This window comes from Zosterops lateralis (assembly GCF_965231275.1).
Source record: "Zosterops lateralis genome assembly, chromosome: 1".
Lineage (NCBI taxonomy): Eukaryota > Metazoa > Chordata > Aves > Passeriformes > Zosteropidae > Zosterops > Zosterops lateralis.
The window spans coordinates 5090623-5108962 of NC_139762.1; the positions used below are offsets into that span (position 1 = coordinate 5090623).

General features: G+C 39.9%; 1 protein-coding gene and 1 long non-coding RNA gene across 6 annotated transcripts in view; one reads left to right on the forward strand and one right to left on the reverse strand.

The window, feature by feature from the left end:
- The window catches only part of LOC310907600, a 544908-nt gene that overhangs the window by 488843 nt on the left and 37725 nt on the right, over nucleotides 1-18340 (reverse strand). The window lies entirely within an intron of this gene.
- Nucleotides 1-18340, forward strand: part of CTDSPL (CTD small phosphatase like) — a 79993-nt gene that overhangs the window by 38820 nt on the left and 22833 nt on the right. For 3 of the 5 annotated variants that reach the window (XM_083857851.1, XM_083857854.1, XM_083857852.1), the window contains exons 2-4: nucleotides 6970-7124; nucleotides 13693-13725; nucleotides 17312-17365. In XM_083857851.1, the coding sequence (XP_083713977.1) occupies nucleotides 6970-7124; nucleotides 13693-13725; nucleotides 17312-17365 (242 nt within the window). The remainder of the gene's footprint in view (nucleotides 1-6969; nucleotides 7125-13692; nucleotides 13726-17311; nucleotides 17366-18340) is intronic. The other 2 variants (XM_083857853.1, XM_083857855.1) reach the window with 2 other exon arrangements.

Below are 18340 nucleotides of genomic sequence, written 5' to 3' on the forward strand. Positions count from 1 at the left end.
GTATGCGTGCATTAAAAAATTGTTATATCCTTTTTTAGTGTGTTCAGTAGCTTTTCAGTCCTGTGTGAAAAGGAAGTGTCCACAGGTAATCCTCGAAGAATGGGGCACATCCATCCTGGTTGCTCCAAGGCTGGATGGGCACATTCTGCTCCTCTTTAAGAACTGCCCAGGTATTTATGCCAAAGGCAAAGGTACAGCAGCTCCCTGGCTCCTCTTGCTGGGGGATTTACTGGAGGGGAGCATCTCCTGACTTCCCCTTTGTGTTCTCATCCATCTTCTGTCCCAGTAGCTGTTTCAGTGGCAAGCAATACAGGCACAAGAAATGAAAGTGCTGCTCGTTAATTAGTTCCTTCCTGGATTACAGGAGCCCTACTTTTCAGTCCTTTGGAGATACAGATCTACACGTGCAGCTTCTCTTAGAATTGGAAGTGGTCTCAGTGTAGCCCTGTCAGCTTGTCAGGCACTGGAGCAGGGAAGGAGGCGGCCAAATTCTGCTCTGCTTAATTTGAGCTTGAAGGTATTTCACTCAGAACATGGTTCAGCAGGTTAATTGGGTTCTTAAAGCAGTATTTAACTTCTCAGCTTCACTCTGAAATGTGGATGCCCCTGAAGCCGTGGATCTGCCTTCAGTCTTGGGGCTGAATAAATGCCACAGTTGGGCTCTGACAGATGAATTTTATTTTTACATGATCTTTCCTAGTGGCAGCTCTCCTCACTTGTGGAATGCTGCAGAAGATGTTTAAATCGTGGCTTATATGGGAAGCTGACACATATATAAGGGTTATACCATCATATATATCTATATATGTGCCCAGCCAAACCACAGTGTGAAGGCTGAAATGCAGCAACAGCTTTAAGGTTTTGGAATTTGCCTTGAGATCCATCAGGTTCTTGTGCTGTTTTGAGCCTTTTCATGGTTTCTTATCCCTCCTTGTCATTTAAGAGGCTTCTGTGTGCGGTTGGTGTTTTTTAACATTTACTGGCTACATTTCATGAGGCATCACAGCCCTTACAGAGACAGCAGTGCTGAGTTCTCAGTCCTGTCTTTTGAAAGTGACTTTAGAATTTCACTACCTTTGATCCTTAAAATATGAGCATCCAATAACCAAGAGCAGACATTTCATCCACCCAGATTTGAGGACTGTAATAAATAATTGATGTAGGGCGAAATAAGGGCTTTGGTTTTTTTAGTTTTAAGCTGCTGCAACAGAAAAATTTCCAAAGCTTTGTTTGGTTAGGTAGAATTTTTTTTTTCTTCATACAGCTTTGCCTGAATTGATGGATGAATTATCATCCATCCTGATGATGTTTTTGTCTTAAGTACTAGGTGAAATTGTATTTTTAGAGGACTTTGGGAGGTATGGAAGTGAATCTGTAGTGTTCTAATATCCACTGGATAGCTTCTGTTAGAATAAGTAGATAGAAGGATAAGTTACAGGAAAGGCAGTTCTTGTGTAGCTGTTTCATCCAAGCATACAGGTGCAGCTCATAAGCTTGTTTTCCAAACCATCATGGAATCATTTACTATGAGAAACGTTATTTTTTTTTTTCCTGAAATTCCCTAAAGACTCCTAAATCAGATCCAAGTGCACTGACCTAAAGAAATTATCTCAAAAATAAAAATAAGTTACTTGGTTATTTTTCCCTCATGTCCCCACCTGCCTTAGGTATATATTCAAGCTTTTTTCCTTGCCCATAACTATTTAATCAACTCCATCCAGAGCAAACTACTAATGGAATGCCTGGGAAACAGGTTGGTGGAGAGGGAGAGTCAAATGTTTTGGAAAGATTTTTATTTCATTGAACTGGTCTGGGATCTCTCCCTTCAAAGTAATAATTTCAGTGGAAAACCCAAAACCTTACTTTTACTTAATTGTGCTGCAGGGGGGAGAAGGATTGCCAGTTTCAGTTGAAATTAAGATAATTCTGGGGTATAACATGCTGAATTTAAGCAAAGCAATTAGCTTGGGCTATACATGCTTGAAGGTTAAACCGGTTGTGGGTGGTTGTTTCAGGAATGTGACAGTTCCTTTATTGCTGTATTCGCTGTAAAGTTTACTTGGGAGATGAAACCTTTCAATAATAAATTCCAAAGAGCATTTTAAAACCAAAGTTACAAGAGCATCACATGCAGATTGGGCGCCAGGTGTTGTAAAACAATTTCTGTCCTGGTCACGTCACAAAAAAAGGAGCTGTGTCAGCAAGTTGATGACTTTCTACTTCACTGTTTCTATCTTGAGGCATGTGGGATATAAAATTTCATTTTTCTGAGAAGATCAGATACACCCTTTTAAGAAGTTGGAGAAATCAGGCATTTCTAATCGTGTTTAGCTTTTAAAACTGCTTCCTTTGAAGAAAGGCTTTGTTTAATATCACTTAATTCTGACTCGCCTCTTCCCATCCTGTGTTGTAAACAAACTTATGGTGAGAGCTCAGCATACCCAGATGTTCATTTTATTGCATTTAGCAAGTTCTTCTGTAAGCAGGGAAGTCTCCTCATTACCCAGTTTATGTTATTTGGGAGAACTGGATATTGCATTCATTTAATTAGGAAAAATTCAGCGGTAATTAGCTCATTCCTGGCTGCAGAGGGTGGGCTTGGAGCCTTCCAGTCACCCTGAGGTGGCTTCCAGCAGCAGCGAGGGGTTTGTGGTGCTGTGGCTGCAGAAGAAGCTGCTTTTGTAATTTCACACCACTACAGCAGAATCCAATGGGGGAAGCCCTAAACTTTTTTCAGAATACAGTGTATGAGAGGAAAATCTTTTTCTTGGCTGTGTAACTTGTGGTGCTGCTGGAAGTGTCCTGGTGGGAGAGCAGCACAACCCTTCTGCCTCCAGAGGATGCTTTGTATGAAAGGAGCTTGGAGGAGATGCTGTAGATTACTTCTGTTAGCACCTCTTGTATTAATTTCTGTTAGAACATTTGAGTTATTATACCTGAGTGTGGTAATACTTGGGGTTTGTTATGGCCTTTTTCTCCCTGTTCTCTTGTAAACCACCCAGTGTGGCTCCACACCTCCCGTTTAAGCTGATGTGATTACAGTAATTAATTTTAAAACTTGCCTTTATCTTTCCTTGAGCCCCTCCCCAGCCTTAGCAGTGCTGTGAGTTTGTTAAGACCTGCCACAGGACTTCATAAGCACAGTTCTGGGAATGTCTTTGGATGCCAGATAATTCAGGGATTAATGTACCCTCAAACAGTGGGTGGCACCGGGGTCATGGGCAGTGGGGTTTGTCCTTAGAAATGGCATCTGGAAATTACAGGTGAGACCCTAAACTGGGGGCAGTCTGCCCTAGCGTTCCATCTCTTCTAGACAGGAAGAACTGTGCTCCAGTTTCTGACCCTGGCTGCAAATAAACTTTTGCAAATTCAGGTTATTTGACCAAGTGCTTCACTGAAGGCTCGTGCAGACCTCCAGGAGATCCCTGGCAAAGCAGCGTGGGATCTGTGCACTCTCCTCTTCAGTGTGGCCTTAAATCATATGGAAAAGGAAATAAAGTGATCAAAATTAGTGAGGGAAAAGGTTATGTATTTGTTGGTGCATGTAAATACATGTGTGTGTTTATATGTGCATCTGTATATGGATTTAAAACTCAACTGTGAAAAGTTGTAGGAAGGCAGCGTGGTTTTGAATGACTGGCCTTTAAAATAGCAGATGGAATTAAATGTAGATACATGTGACATTTTCTGCATGGGAAGATAGAAGAATTCTAGATTTATATTTGCAGTGGTGCCTGAAATCCCTATTAATGAAGATATCTTGGTGTTATAATCAGATCTGAAAAATCACAATAGCCCAGTGCTCACTTGTTGTAAACCTTAAGTAAGATACTAGGAATTATTAGAAAAGCAAGAGAACAAAGCATTGAGTGGGTGTATAAATTCATGGTGGAATTTCTTCCTTTCATCCCTCTCTTCCTGCTTCAAAAACACAAATTAGGGACTGCAGAAAGGTAAGAAACAAGGATTACTTGGAGTTCTGAAGCATCTGAACTGCGAACCTTCCTGCTATATGATAACTTTGGGCTCTAAAAGTTGGTGTAGGGTCAAAAAGTGATGGAGCAGAGCCACGAAAGAGGAATTTGTTGAGGATTATTACCCACACACTTTGGTGTGTTCAGGTTAGGAGGTCCTTAAACTGCACTTGGAGTGAACTTGGGGTGGTGGGAGGGGAAAGCATCTCTCCAGCCTCACCTTGATCCTTTCTTCAACCCTCCTGCAGACACCTGCTGCTCTCAGTCTTCTCTGCTTTCACAGATAACACATTTGCATGTTGTGGGGTTGTTCTGCCTGGGCTTTTTTTGGGAGACAGGGTTGACGTGTTCCATGTGCAGGGTTTGAGATGGAAAACGTCACTGAAGTGTCCTCGGTGTTCAGTGTGGTGGGGTAATGATGGTTCAGTGTGCCTGGGGAGGGTGTGGGAAATCAGCCTCAGAAACTGAGGTTGGAACTTCTAACAGATGGAGGGAGGAGAAAAGAAAATTTTTTATTTTTTTTTTTTTTTAATTCCATGTGCTGGATGCTGCTCAAACTTGCAGTTTGGATAACTCCATTTACCTTTCCATAAATGTCAGTACCTAGTCTCACCTGTGAGCTTTTAAAGAATGCCAGGTTTTGTCCTCAGCAGTTCTTTTTCTCTTTAAAATGTGCTGCCATCCAGAGTGCCCGAATTTGTGTTGGTAATTCAACCTCAGCGCTTCTTTCAACAACTTTTATAGTTGTTATATTTGTGCTGTCAGTGCTTCAAGGAAAGCAAATCCAGCAGACAGCACGTGGATTGCAGGTGGCTCAGGGTAACTAAGGAAGGAGAAACTATTTTCCATGATGCACAACACTGTCAGAGCTGCTAAATATGAGCTATGGGTGCAAACATTTTCTGTGTGTGCAGTACTTGTATTCTAACGTAGCACAGCACATAAAGCCACCTGAAAACTTCTGTTCCTTACTGCATCCTAAATTATCATTAATTAAGTCACTGTAAAGTCTCTATAATACCTTATTAAAGAAAATCCCTTAAAATAGTGTCTAAATTAGTGGAAAGACCTATTTGAAACAGCACTGTGTTATGAATGGCAGAATTGCGAAGACTAAAAACCCAACATGAAAGATTATTTTTCCTACTAAAATGTTTCAGTAAGTGAAAGGGAGTGGCCAAATCTTAAAAGTATTATTGGATCCAAGTATTCTTAGAAGGTTTGGACCAATCAGTATTTTTTGTCTAGAGATTTTTGACTGTTTATTTAGACGATTTACTGTCTCTTTCTGCAGTAAGTAGAGACAATACAAGTATTAATTCTGGACTGGTTTTGGTGCTCCCATTGATCTGTTGTGCAGCTGAGGCTGTGAGTTAGGAATTTAAGTACCCTGATGTAAGTGATACCTGCATTCAAATGAGATAATTTGCCCTCAAATTTCTAAGTGGAGACTGAAAACAAACCAGAAATTATTAGCAAGGTTTCTGTGGCAGTAGCTGTAGGCAGCAGGACACACAGCATTGTTCCTCCCGTTCTAATTTCAGCATATTTCAATTTTTAATGTCGGAAAGGAGTTCTCCTTGCCAGGATTATATTGCAACTAACTTGCTTGTGCTTGCAATACCATTTTTTTTCTGAGTGCTTTGAACATGTCCTTCCCAACTGGCCAGGTATCTTTGGGGGGATTTCTAAAGCTGTGTTGTTGCAAACAGAATTTGACATTTTGAGAGTTAGTCTTTTTCTGTAACTTGTAGCACCAGTGGCCAGAGTTCTTCATATGTTTTCTCTTTAACTGGAGTATTGATAAGTGGTGCTGGATTGGTTTCAGTTTACAGATATCTTTTAAAGTAATGAAACACTTTTTAAGCACACAAATCTCTGCACAGTTCTGACTTTATCCTGTTATGGGAGCAGTTTTTAAATTGGTGAAAGTCTATAAAACCCATTTAATTTTTGGTATTGGTACACTTTGCTCTTAAGAGCAATTAAGAACTGAACCTGGGCAGGGCTCACTGCCTAAAAGTGGAAAACTGTTTTGGCAAATATGGAAATGATGGGACTTACCAAGAGTTTCACTTACCCTCTAACTTCGGGGTGGGAGAGGGTTTCATTTCCTCCCCAAAGTAGGAAAGAAATACTTCTAAATAAACATTATCTACAAGTATGGTAATAGATAATTAAAATATTTGGTGAACAAATCAAGCATTACTTAAAACATTCTAAAACTTTCCTCCAACTCTTTTTTTTTTAATTTTAATGTGTGTTCAGGAGGTTTTTTTCTTAGGGGAATCCCTAGATGTCTCATGTGCATTTCTTTTCTCTAAATTATTGCTTTTAAAAATGCTGCACTTGCTTTCATTCAGCTGTATGTAATTCTTTTACCACTTCAGGGTTATTTTTATCCTGGTAGACCAATAAGCAAGTTGAAAGTCAAGGCCAGGGCTCCTGTTTTCTTTATTACCACCCTTGTTCCTGCAGCCTCTGTGTCGTGTCTTCTGTCCTCCAGCAATGTTGTCAGACAGCTACAGAGGAAACTCAGAAACATCTCAGAGCTTTTCCTGACCCTTGCAGGGCTTCTGAATGTTCCACCTGTGATGTGTGTAGTTGTGTAGAAACCCTACAGCAGGCATTGAGTGAATCTCTGGTTTTTAGATCTCTTCCCTTCCTCAGTCCAGAGACAAATTTCAGCAGCAAGTTCTTTTGTGTAATTACAGTATCCACCTTGGATGTTACTGGGAAAACTCCCTGTGTTGTCTCAGTGTGATCATGCAGAGTTCCAGGATGTCACTGTATGAGTCTGGCAAGAGAAAAAAACATGTTAAAAAAGAAGAAAAGGGGTTTCAATATGCTGGAAAATCTCAATAATCTTAAGATTTGATAAAGATTTCTGGGTATAAAACCTCTACATCTTCAATTCATGTGCTGTAATCTGGAAAACCAGGTCTGTACCACATGAATTTATATTTCTTCTGTATGTTTTTTTTTGTTTTTCCAGTGTCCCAATGTAATATCAGCTTGAAGAAGCAGAGGAGTCGAAGTATCTTTAGCACCTTATTCTGCTGCTTTCGTGACTACAATGTCGAGCCACCATCTACCAACAGCACCAGTGCTCTGCCTCCTTTGGTGGAGGAGAATGGAGGACTTCAGAAGGTCAGGATTTTTGTCTCACTTGGTTGTCATGTGGGTGTTTTGTAAGCAAGACTTAATTCTGCTTCCAAAGGTTTGTCCTGATAAATTTCCCTCGTGGGGGAACAGCTGTGAGTTACAGGAAAAAAAAAATGACTGGTTTGATGGTGGATTGCTAATACTGTCTGTTCATCTGTAATATAAAACTGATATTTCTGTTATGGGTGTTGGCACTCTACATTTTATAAGCAACCAGCATTTAAAGCCTGACTAAGACACTAAAAATAATGGAGACTTCTCATAAAATTTCAGCTGCTGAGTTGTCCCCACAACTTGGTTCCTTTTCCTGATTACAGGGAGGTTAAAATGTGTCTCACTGGAGAATGGTGGAACCTTCTGAACATCACTTTAAAAAGTTTTCTGTGACATAAAATCAAATCAAAAGTACCATTATTATTTAAACCTTTTTCTTCTAAGCAGTCCACATATATTCAATACATGCTGAGTCCAGGGGTAGCAGCTTTGGGACATTTTTCCAGGTTATTAAGTTTTGTTTAATGAGTCAAATGAATGGATGGAGATTTTGGATGCAAATACAGACAGAATACAAACAGTGCAACACAAATGTGTATCTTCTTTATAAATATGATAACACTGAGAGCATTTGTGTTATGAACTGAAGGATGCACTTCAATATGGTAAACATAGGAATGCCAAGTTTTCCATACAGTTTCCAGGACTCTGAGATTGCAAATATAGGAGAAAAATGGCAGAAATTGAGATACCTCAATGGTTTTATTACCCTTCTGCTTTTCACTCAGTTTTTCATGTCTGATGCAGCTGATTCCTTACTTCCCTTTCCCAGTCCATTTTATTCTGGTTTGAATTTTGCTGGTTGTGTTTGAATTCTGAAAAGAACTCAAGGAGAAAGAGCAAGGAACTGTTTGGTGGGAGAGAGGGAAGGAGAGCAGATGAAAGTGATGGAGGTGTGGAGGTGAAGTCTGAACTGTAACAGTTCCTGCTGAAACTGCTCTCACAGAGGTAAAATGCACTGGAAATCCTGCCAGGAGGAGAGATTGTACAGGTATTTTTAGACTTCTCCAGGCAGCCAAGGTACATTTTGAGTGAAAGGAGGGAAATCTAGCCTGGATGTGCCTAAGGGAAAGCTGAGGAGTGTGTAGCATGTGTGCACACATTCATCTGAGGGGAAAAAAAAAAAAGGGAAACTACTAGAATTTCCTTTCCACCATGGTGGGGAATGGAAAGGAGGTAGAAGTGAGGCTGCTGGCAAAACTACAGCTGAGAGAAAATGGGACTTCAGTGGAGACTAAAACATAAAACCAAGTTTGTTTTTTTCTGTAGAAAAACGTGAGTTAAAATGGTCTGGAGTCAGTAGTGTCCAGATTGCATTTTGCAAAACAATTATTTTCTAAATATATCTTCTGCCTTGAGAGATTGCATGTGTGTCCACACAAGTTTTCACCCTCACTCTGTGCTGCCTCAGTGAGCAGTTGTAGAATTGTGCAATACTTGTTCACAAGACCAGGACACAAATCACAGCATTCCTAAAATTACCAGATCTAAACTTACAAGATGAAAAAAAAAATCAAAGAATATATTGAATAGAATTTAATTAAAGAGTGTTTTATTTTCAACTGAATGAAAGGCACTCAGATATTCATATCTTTTTAGAAGAAATCAATATAACTAAACATTTAGGTGGTTCTTGGGGTCAAAAAAGTCTGTGACATTGCTGTTTTAAATGCAGTGTTAAAAATTAATAAGCTCTATATGTGTTTATACTGTTTTTATTTGAGTGCTAACACAATGTAAGTAGGAAAATCTTATAAGGAAATAAAGAGGAGCATTGAAGACTCGAATATGTTTGAATATTGTTACACTGTCAGACTGATGATTTTTACCAGGAGAGCTGTTTCAGAGTTGTGCAGGCTGCTTGAATTTGATGGAGTTACACTGAGCATTGTGTCCACATTCAGAAATAAGTAAGGTGGGGGAAGCAACAGTGGGCATTGGATTCTAAATTGGTGAAATGAAATGTCCAATGAATGACAAAATTGCCTCTCAGGAAAGAAAATGAAACCTGACAACCCACTGCTTAAATTCCTCTGCTGTTTCATTTAAGCTCTTTTTTTTCATTAGTTTCACTGCCAGGTAGGAATTGTTTAAATTCTGTTAAGCTGCTGCTCAAATGGTCACATAGTTAAATCTGCTCTCTGTTTTATGTTTTTATTAATTATTTATCACATAAATAATTCACTTCTGGCCAGGCCCAGTCACTTCATGTGTTGTGACCCTTTCCTTAAAAACTGGACAAGGAAAATTGCGCAATGATGTCAAGCAGTTACCACTAGAAATGAGTATAAAATGGCTTGGATGTGCTTCCCTTATGTCTTTGCTGCTCAGTGGAGTTGGTACATGAAAACTGGTGATACAGACTTCAGAGGAAGGAAAGGAATGGGGAAAGCTTCTGCTGGTTTCACTGGAATTCAGTGTTCTCTGTTGCTTCTGGCACATTCTGAAGCTGATGTGATAAGCCAACTTCCTTCTAATTAAGAATCTTTGATTTTTGTAAATGTTGACCTGTTCAGAAGGAGGGAAAGAGGGGGAGGGTATTCTATGAAATAGAAGAAAACACAGCACTGAAATTCCAGAGTAATTGTGATGCATGAGACAATTCTTACTGTTGTTATTGTTATTTGGCTCTAATAAAAAAAAGTGAAATCAGTGCTTCAGATTAATCAGTGCTTCATGATGTGACTTGATGGTGCTTGACACGTCAAGTGTTCTGTCACTTCTTCATGGGATTGGAAGAAACACCAAACTAAATGTGGTTTTGATTATACAGTTATTTTCAGTGCTGAATTCTATTCTGTAAGTGGGGAGGGGGGAAAGAAAAGCCCAAAAACTTCTTTAAAGTATTGAGTTCACTTTTAAACCTTCTACTCACAGAGCAGCTGCTTGTCCAAGTGTGACTCTAATACTGGTAATCAATGGTCCATTCTGTCTCTGAAGTTTCAATACAACATTTTTTTCAATAATAACTTGTATTTACTGAAACTCTGGCATGTTTGTTTCCCTTCAAATAGAGCAGCTATTCAGCACAGCAGAAGATGCATTGTAAGATGTGATATCTGTGACAGTGGGTATATCAGCCTGCCTGCAGCACGGTGCTGAGCCAGATGTGTCACTGGGAGCACAAAATACTCAACCTCATCAACTCCTTTTTCATTTTTTCCTGCCTCTTCAGTAGCAGGCAGCTTCCCAACACCTTCCATCCACTTTTTTTTTTTTTTTTTAATTATTATTTAGAGTGCTGGGAGAGAGAATTGTAGTTTGTTTTCTTTGGGAAAAATTAAAATCTCGATTTCTGCTCTTCAGTTAGCAACTTGACTCAATTTTTGTATTTTCTGGACATAAGTTTTTTTTCTTCTGGGTAAGTTTTTTAGCTGACTTTTGACGTGTCTGTGGATACAGATTTCATTCATTCAGGCTTGGAGGGGGAATCCAGATAGAGAAAGGTGAGAAAAGCAAGTTACAAACTCTTTTTTCCCTTTGCTTTCAGTCGTGGTGGGTGAGGGAGCCCTGACAAGTCTGTGGGCACTCTGCCATTTCACTCCCAACCCACTTCCACTGGAGTCATCCTTGCTTTTGTTTCACACTGAGATCCAGATCAGGCAGATGGCTCCAGTTAATGAGATGAAGCATGAATGAGGAAAGGGATTTTTATACTTGCTGGGTTAGAGGAGAAGCTCTTGATCCACACTCAACAGGGAAGAAGACAGAATTAGGAGGAGGATTTTTCTGGGGGCAGCAGCTGCTCCCTTCTGCTTTTCCTGTCACTGAATTACCACCTCCCTCCAAAAGCTGGGGTTCCTTCTCCCCACTGGATGATGCCATCATCTCCCAGGTGATGCTGGAGAGCTGTGTGGATGTCCTGTGCTCGTGTCTCCAACACTTTTCTCTGCTTCAGGGATCTCTGTTTATTACACAATACAGAGAAAAGGATCTTCTCTCTGTCCCACATGAAAATGGCCCAGCAAAATGAGGGAAACAGCTTGTGGGGAGCACGTTCCTGAGGTCAGAGCAGCATCTGAGTCATGCTGGGGACCTCGAGGAGCAGCAGGAGTGTGGGCTCTGTGATGAGGATGTCATTAGTGACAGGCTGTCTGAGCAGACATGGAAATCACTCTCCAGTGTGGAGGAAGATAAGTTAAAATTGATGTAAAACCATTGCACATTTTCTCTTGCTTAATCTTTGCTGATCAGAGCAAGAAAATTCCATATGTTTGGTTCTGTTGGCCACCATCAAGATGTGGTATGGAAGGTGTGTTTAAAAAACAAGATCTCTCCATACCTATGTTTGGTTCCTCTCTTTGCCCACTCATTCTGACCTTCTTTGCTTCCCAAAAAGTCTGCTTTATTAAGATACAGCTTGAGAGTTTGTCAGATCACTCAAAATGTCAAATAATAACTGTTTTTAAAGAACTTGTCATGGTCTAGAGCAAGCTTTGTGCTAAAGAAACTAATAGGATAAATCTGTGATTTTGGTCAGCTTCTTTTCTAAAGTGAAATAGCTCCTTATCTTTGAATACTGACTGTTCTGAAAGAAAGCAAAATAGTGTGGCCTGTCACTTGGTGCTCATTGAGGCCACACATGGCCATAGACCGTGTCAGTGAGGAGCACAGTGCTGGAAATTGTTGTTCCAAATTAAAAATCATACAGTGAAAGGAAAAGATAGGATTTATCGTTGCATCTGTATATAGCGTGGAAATAATAAAAGCCATGACTTAAAAACCCCTGATTTCAATGGCTGGGGACAAATCAGTTCCTGGGTTGTCTTTGGGATACAATAGGGAAATTTTGGCATTCTAGGAACAGCTTTGTTCTGTTACCAACATCAAGAGCTCATGGAAAGCCTTCAACAAATGCAGTCATCCGTCATCTCCTTCAAATGGTGCTGTTATGACCCATTTCCCTTCCTGTTCCAAGGCAGTAGGAAATGAGGCAGGACACTTGGAAGAAGTTTCCCAGAGCAGGTTTGTTTCTAAGGAGCATTGGCCTGTTCATGAACACTTTTGCTTTCCCAGCAGACTCTTGCCCTTCTTTCTGCTTGTTTTTCCTGTTCCATCACTCTTACTACTGTTTTGATTTTTTGCATAGGTGTTTTCAGGGTTCCTCTTAAGAAACTTGTTTGTTTCCCCCCCCCCCCCCCCCCCTTTTTTTTTTAATTTAAGAAATTCTGTGAGAAGAATTAGGTAGACCGTAAGGAAAGTCCTTCAGCAGCTTTGGTTTTGGGTTCTCATGGACTCAGTTTCACTAACAGGACATTAATGTACTGAATTATATTTTTTTCTATTCTTAATGCTATTACCCTGAGGAAAACTTGGATTCTTCCCAGCTTCTGTGTGTGTTTTTTGTAGAAATCAGGTACTTTTTACTTGTGCCAAGTTTTTGATAGTCCATGGTAGTTGCTGCTCTCTACTTGCTCCTTCAGCTTCTCAGGATTTTGGGCAAACTTCAGTAAAGATCGCTGAGCAGCACTAAAAAAAGAGAACTTTAAAAATAATACAGAATTATTTCTGTTTGTCAGTGATGTGTCAACACTGGTAGACTTGAAAACAAATAAGCAGGAGGCTTCTTCAGCTGGAAGAGGCTGTTCTAGTGTTGAAAACAGCCCTTTCAACAGTTCCTCTGCTGGAGATCAGAGCTTGTGTTGTCCAAATATTAAAGAATAAAATCATCTATCCAAGCAACATCTTATGCTAGAAGGATCAGCTTCCTTTTTTTATGTGCTGTTCCCATCAGAAAACAAAGTTGGTTTTGAAGGATTAGAGAAGATTAGAAAATAGAGTTCCAGCTTGAAGAATCTCACACATTTGAGTGAGAGTTTGAGTGAGAGTTACTCATTTGAGCTGGGCTTCGTCCATTTTGGAGCTCTCCTTGTTCCTGGATGTCTGGGGATGAGGAGGAAAGATCAGGTTGGCCAAGAATTTCCTGTCTTCTTCCAAAGTGTAGTGCAAAAGTGAGACCATGGCAGCAGTACTGGTACTGCTGGATGAAGAAAGTTGGATTCCTTTGATTAGTTTAACATCATCATGCCATTCTCAGGCATTTTGCTGTTGCCTAAGTGAAAAGACTGTTTTTTTCAAGTCAGTTGTCTCAAATGAAGTTGAGTTGAAGGAATGGGGTTCTGCCCTGCTGCCTGGCTCTGGCTCAGCCTCTTGCTGCTGCAGTGAAAATTGACAAATATACCCATGAGTAGATCTTAAAGCTGAAAAAGTTCCAGTAAATACAGGTACTTTCTTATTGCCATCTCCTATTAATCATAGCATGGGTTTTATCAGTCCAGTCTCCTAAAAATCATAAATGCCAGTATACTAACAGATCATTTCAGCAACTAAAATGCAAAATCCTGTTTTTATTTTTTTATTTTTTTTTTACCCTGGTTTCTTGAATACTTTGAACTTTTGGTTTAAAATGTTTGAGTGCTACATTTACTGCTCCAGACCTTTGTTCTACCCTTTAAAAGCCATTACCCTTACAGTGATTTTTTTTTTTCTTTTTCCCCAGGGTGACCAGATGCAGGTCATGCCTATACCAAGTGTATGTATTTTTATCCCTTTTTCTTTTAATAATTTTCATTACTTTTGCTTTGATTCATTTTATGTTGCAGTCTAACAGGTCTGTTTTGTGTTGCATGTTAACAAAAGGATTTTATGTTCTGTCTGTGATGTTGTATCCCCAGAGGTGAATTGAACTGCATGTTCTTCTACAGGGACTGAAAGAAGAGTTTGGGTTTTATCTGGGTTTCATCTGGATTTTTAGCATTTTGAAAACACATGAAGTAGTCTGAAAACTATTTATTTTAATAGAGGCAAAAGGTGACTCATCATCACTATGTGAGACACAATTACAAAAACCTTTTCCTCTCATTTTCCCCTATATTCCAGTTGAAAAGAAGAAACCGTGTAATTTATTTGAAATAAGTCATGTTAAGAAAACAGAGCACACTGACTATTGCTCATTACTGCACTTGTTTGAGATGATGCTCTTGGTATCAGCTGCTGCTTTATGGGCCTTAATATTTCTCTTTATCTTCCCTGTATTAAACTTGGAATGCTGTTTGGCATCTGAATTATTTTTCAAAGCTAAATAAAAGGAATTAAAAAAACTGAAGCTTTTAATTTAATTAGTTTTAACCTTTTTTTGGTCAAAGAGCTGCTCTTTTTTTTTTTTTTTTTTTTTTTACAAGGATGAAGTCTTAGGCTTTGTAAAACTGAAAATACTTTTTTGTTGTTGTTGTTGTTGAGCTCCTTTGCTGTTTACAACACTTCATCATTTTAGAGTTTCCCAGAAAACAGCAGTGCTGATGTGTGGAGATAATGACCCAGCCCTCTTGTTTTTGAGATATTTGGTAGCCTTTAAAGACCTGGATAATTCCCCAAGATGCCATTCTTTTTTCTTCTTTCCCTTCCTTCTCACGTAGCTCAGCATTCCAAAGCCTCCTGTAAGAAACCTCCTGTCTGTTCTGCAGTGCAACAGTGCCAGGAGATCCCTGTCCCTGTGCACATCTTCCCTCTCCCAACAGCTTCTCTTGGATTTGAGAGCTGTTGGAAATTCCTCTCCATTGCTTCCCTGTTATTTCTGATGTGGCTCATGCATGATGTATATGCAGGCCAGGCATGGGCATGCATGTGGTTTGTATTCTTGCAAGTCTAGGAATAGAGAACCTCAAATGTAAATCAGAAAATTCTGATTTCCAAACTACTTTTCTTTTTTACATACCTGCCAAATTCTGTTAGGTGGCTGTAGTTGCTCCACTAGGGATAATTTGAACATGAAGCATGTTCTGGCTGTGCTCTGACCTGGAATAAAAACCTTTCCCAGGAGTGACTGTAGGTACTGACTGAATAAGAATTCAAACAGAACAAAATTTTGGAAGGATAAATGAGTAGAGCTTTGACAGGTACAGAAATTAAATCAGGTGCTTTGTTAGAACACTGTCTTTGCAATGTTAAAGCAGTGCTCTGTTAGATTTGGGCAATGGTAGGAAAAGGAGTAATTCACAAGGGATATATTTCTTTTCTCCTTTTTTTTTTTTTAAGCTCAGCTGTAATTTTACAGTCACACATTCCCAGCACTAACAAGGCAGTAAAATTAACTTATCCCTGCAGTCATGACGTAGAGCTCTGAGGGAGCAGCTGACTTTAAACACTCCTTCCCCTTCCCCAGTGCCATCTGATGCTGCTTCTTGCAGCAGGACCTGAGTGTTGTCAGGCAACCCTGGCCCTTGGGCGCTGGTGTGACATTTACCCCCCAGTATCAAAGTGCTGCTGGCTCTCAGCAACCAGCCAGCAGCACTGTGTCATCATCTAAATAAAGGCACAAGGGGAGCTGCACATGGAGGAAGTGCTAGGAAGGGAAATGGCAGGGTTATGGTAGGAAAAACACCTAAAATTAAAGTGTTGCTCTGCCAGTCATAGGAGGGGTGTTGGTCCTGAGCTCTGGAGCCCAAAGGTTTGCTCCAAGAACAGCTCTCATTTTGTGTTTCAGATACATTGAGGCAGAAATTCTGGATTCCCTGCTACCTAGGGATAAGAACTGGGCTGTGTGAACACCAATGTCTTGTACAAACTAGGAGAAAAATCTTCTAAACAGACACAGAGCTTGGGCACAATTAAGTGGACATTTACTTTTCACAGGGCTCGTTGCAAATGTTGTCAGCTCAAGTGTTTAGAGATTTCCTGAGTGACTCTAAAAACAGCTCTGCCCACTCCCCACTTTCAAATTGAAGCTTCCAGTCAAAATATGAGGATTTCTGGAGCTTTATTGTGCTTTTTATCATGTATTGAACCTGGCAGTGTGCTGAGGTCACCTGTTTGAAAGCTTCCATTGCTTTATGTGCGTTTTTGCATTGCTTTTATTTGCATTTATGTGTGCAGTTCAGTGAAGTGGATCTTCTGCTCAATCAGATTTGTCCTGTATTAATTGCACTGAATTTAAAAGCCTGACTTGATATGAATTTTTGCTTGGTTATTGAGAAAGATGACTGCTTAAACAAGAAGTATTCAACTTAGGTTCTTCAGAAAATAGAACCAGCATTACTTTGGAGTTTTTTTAAATATAAACTTTACCGTGTTTGTAGCTTGTATTTTGAAGCTGTTTCCAGATGAGGCATAGGTTAAACAGCAGCATAATCAATTATTTTCCTAATACTGCAAAATTAATTATTTTTAGGGCTGAAATAAACACAAAATTTTTAAAAAGGCAAACCCTAAACGTTCCCAGCTGACATATTTTTATAGACCTGATTAAAAATCTGTTAAATGTAGCTCAGGATACCTGTTTTTTCATGGATTTTATTCACCTTTGTTTGGAAAAGATCATGGTAGAGAAATCATAATACCATACAGTGGTTTGGGTTGGAAGGAACTTTAAAAGATTCTCGTTCCAACCCCCAAATCAAAGTAGACCCAGAGCAGCTTCACTGTTTTATATTCTTTTGAATGAAGAGGTAAATGGAAATACAGAGCCATGCACATGCAGCATCTTAAATGAGATGTCAAGCTTCTCCTAAACAACTCTTAAATGAGTTGGAGTGTCCATTTCTTTTGTTCAGCCTAAAATTCCACTGTTAATGAGTGGTATCAAAATTATCCCTCAGAATCCCTGCAGAAGTTAAATCTCAGCACAGGGATATTGGGGGTTTTTTCCCACTTGTCCTCACCTACATAAGATGAATCCTTATTATAACTTTTTCTACAAGAAATTTTGGGAACTGCCTGTTCCACAAGAGGAGCTGGCATCTTCTGGCAGCTGTGCTTTAAGAAAGAATAATTTATCTTCCTGTAAGAGCATTTTTGCACATAACTGCTGAGAGAAGCTGTTAGCCCTGCAGAGTGCAGCCCAGAGTGTGTGAGCTGAGGAGGACACAAACACTAAATTAATGTGCTGCACTCTGGCTTGAATACACTACCAGTACAGAGAGAGAGAGAGAGAGAAAAAAAAAGGGCTTATTAATTCTGATACCTGTGTCTGTGGGAAATACAGACCTGCAGGGAGGAAAGCTGATGATTGTTCTGTACAGTGAATTTCTGCGAGATTTGTGTTGACCAGCTGTTTATGCTTCAACCAAAAGTCCTGTTCTCTTGCCGCCACCATCCCCTTTTTTTTGTTTGTTTTTCCTTAGGGAATTTACTATTTCCACGGGACTGAAGCAGTGCAGCAGTCGTTTCACTACAAGGTCTGTTGAGCTGATCAGCCACGAGACCTGGCTGGAGTGCCTAAATCCCACACAGTGACTAGTTTAACTTGTGTACACTTTGTGTCTTGTTGGAATTGAAGTGCAAACCAGTGAGATAACCAACCACCTGTAATTTTTCTGCTGAGTTTTGTGGAAGCCTGCAGCCTTTTCGGGGAGTGTTGCTTAGTAAATAAGAGTTGCTGTTAGCCACAATTAAATATTCTTAATCATCTCAGATGTCTTTAAACTGATGTGTGTAAAAAAAGAAAAGACATTATGAAATTTTTTTAACTATTCACTATTAACTGTGCTGGAAATCTGGTATTTAGGACTCTTCTTGGGTATGTCTCCATTAGAGAGAAAATTAAAACACAATGTTGAATAATGCTTGTTTCTGCCTAAAAGCTTTGCTGCCCTTGACAGGTGGAAATTGCTTTAGATCAGAAAGCTTGAATAGCAAAACAAATGGGCTGATAACTTGGCATACAAATCCTTTCAAGTTCCTAAAAGCCTCAAAAATGCCTCCCTTGCTCCCAAGTCCTACAGCAGCTATTCAGCAGCCTCACAACTTGTAGTGACTTCAGCTTCAGAATAATTTCCTGATCCCTGTTATCAGAGGGTGGATGTTTTCACAGCTGAGGGCAACAGAATTGCAATTTGTGAAATGGAAAATCAATTTCTTCTCCTCTTCAGAGGTATGAACTTAAGGAAACAAGATCAGGTTGAGCTCAAGATGCCAAAGCTTGTGGGAGAGTTGGTTGTGCCCTTGTTAGATCGAGTTAGGTCAGTGATGGCACGTGATCTCCTAAAGCAATGCTGAAAAGGGAGAGGAACTCCAGCAGGAACCAGAATCTCTGTGTAGGTACCACAGGTAAATTGTGCCTCTCCCAGCCACTGCTTTGGAGAAAGCAAAGGGGCAGCTGGGTGAAAAAAACAGTCACAGGTCACCTCACTATGCATTCAGGGAATTTGGGC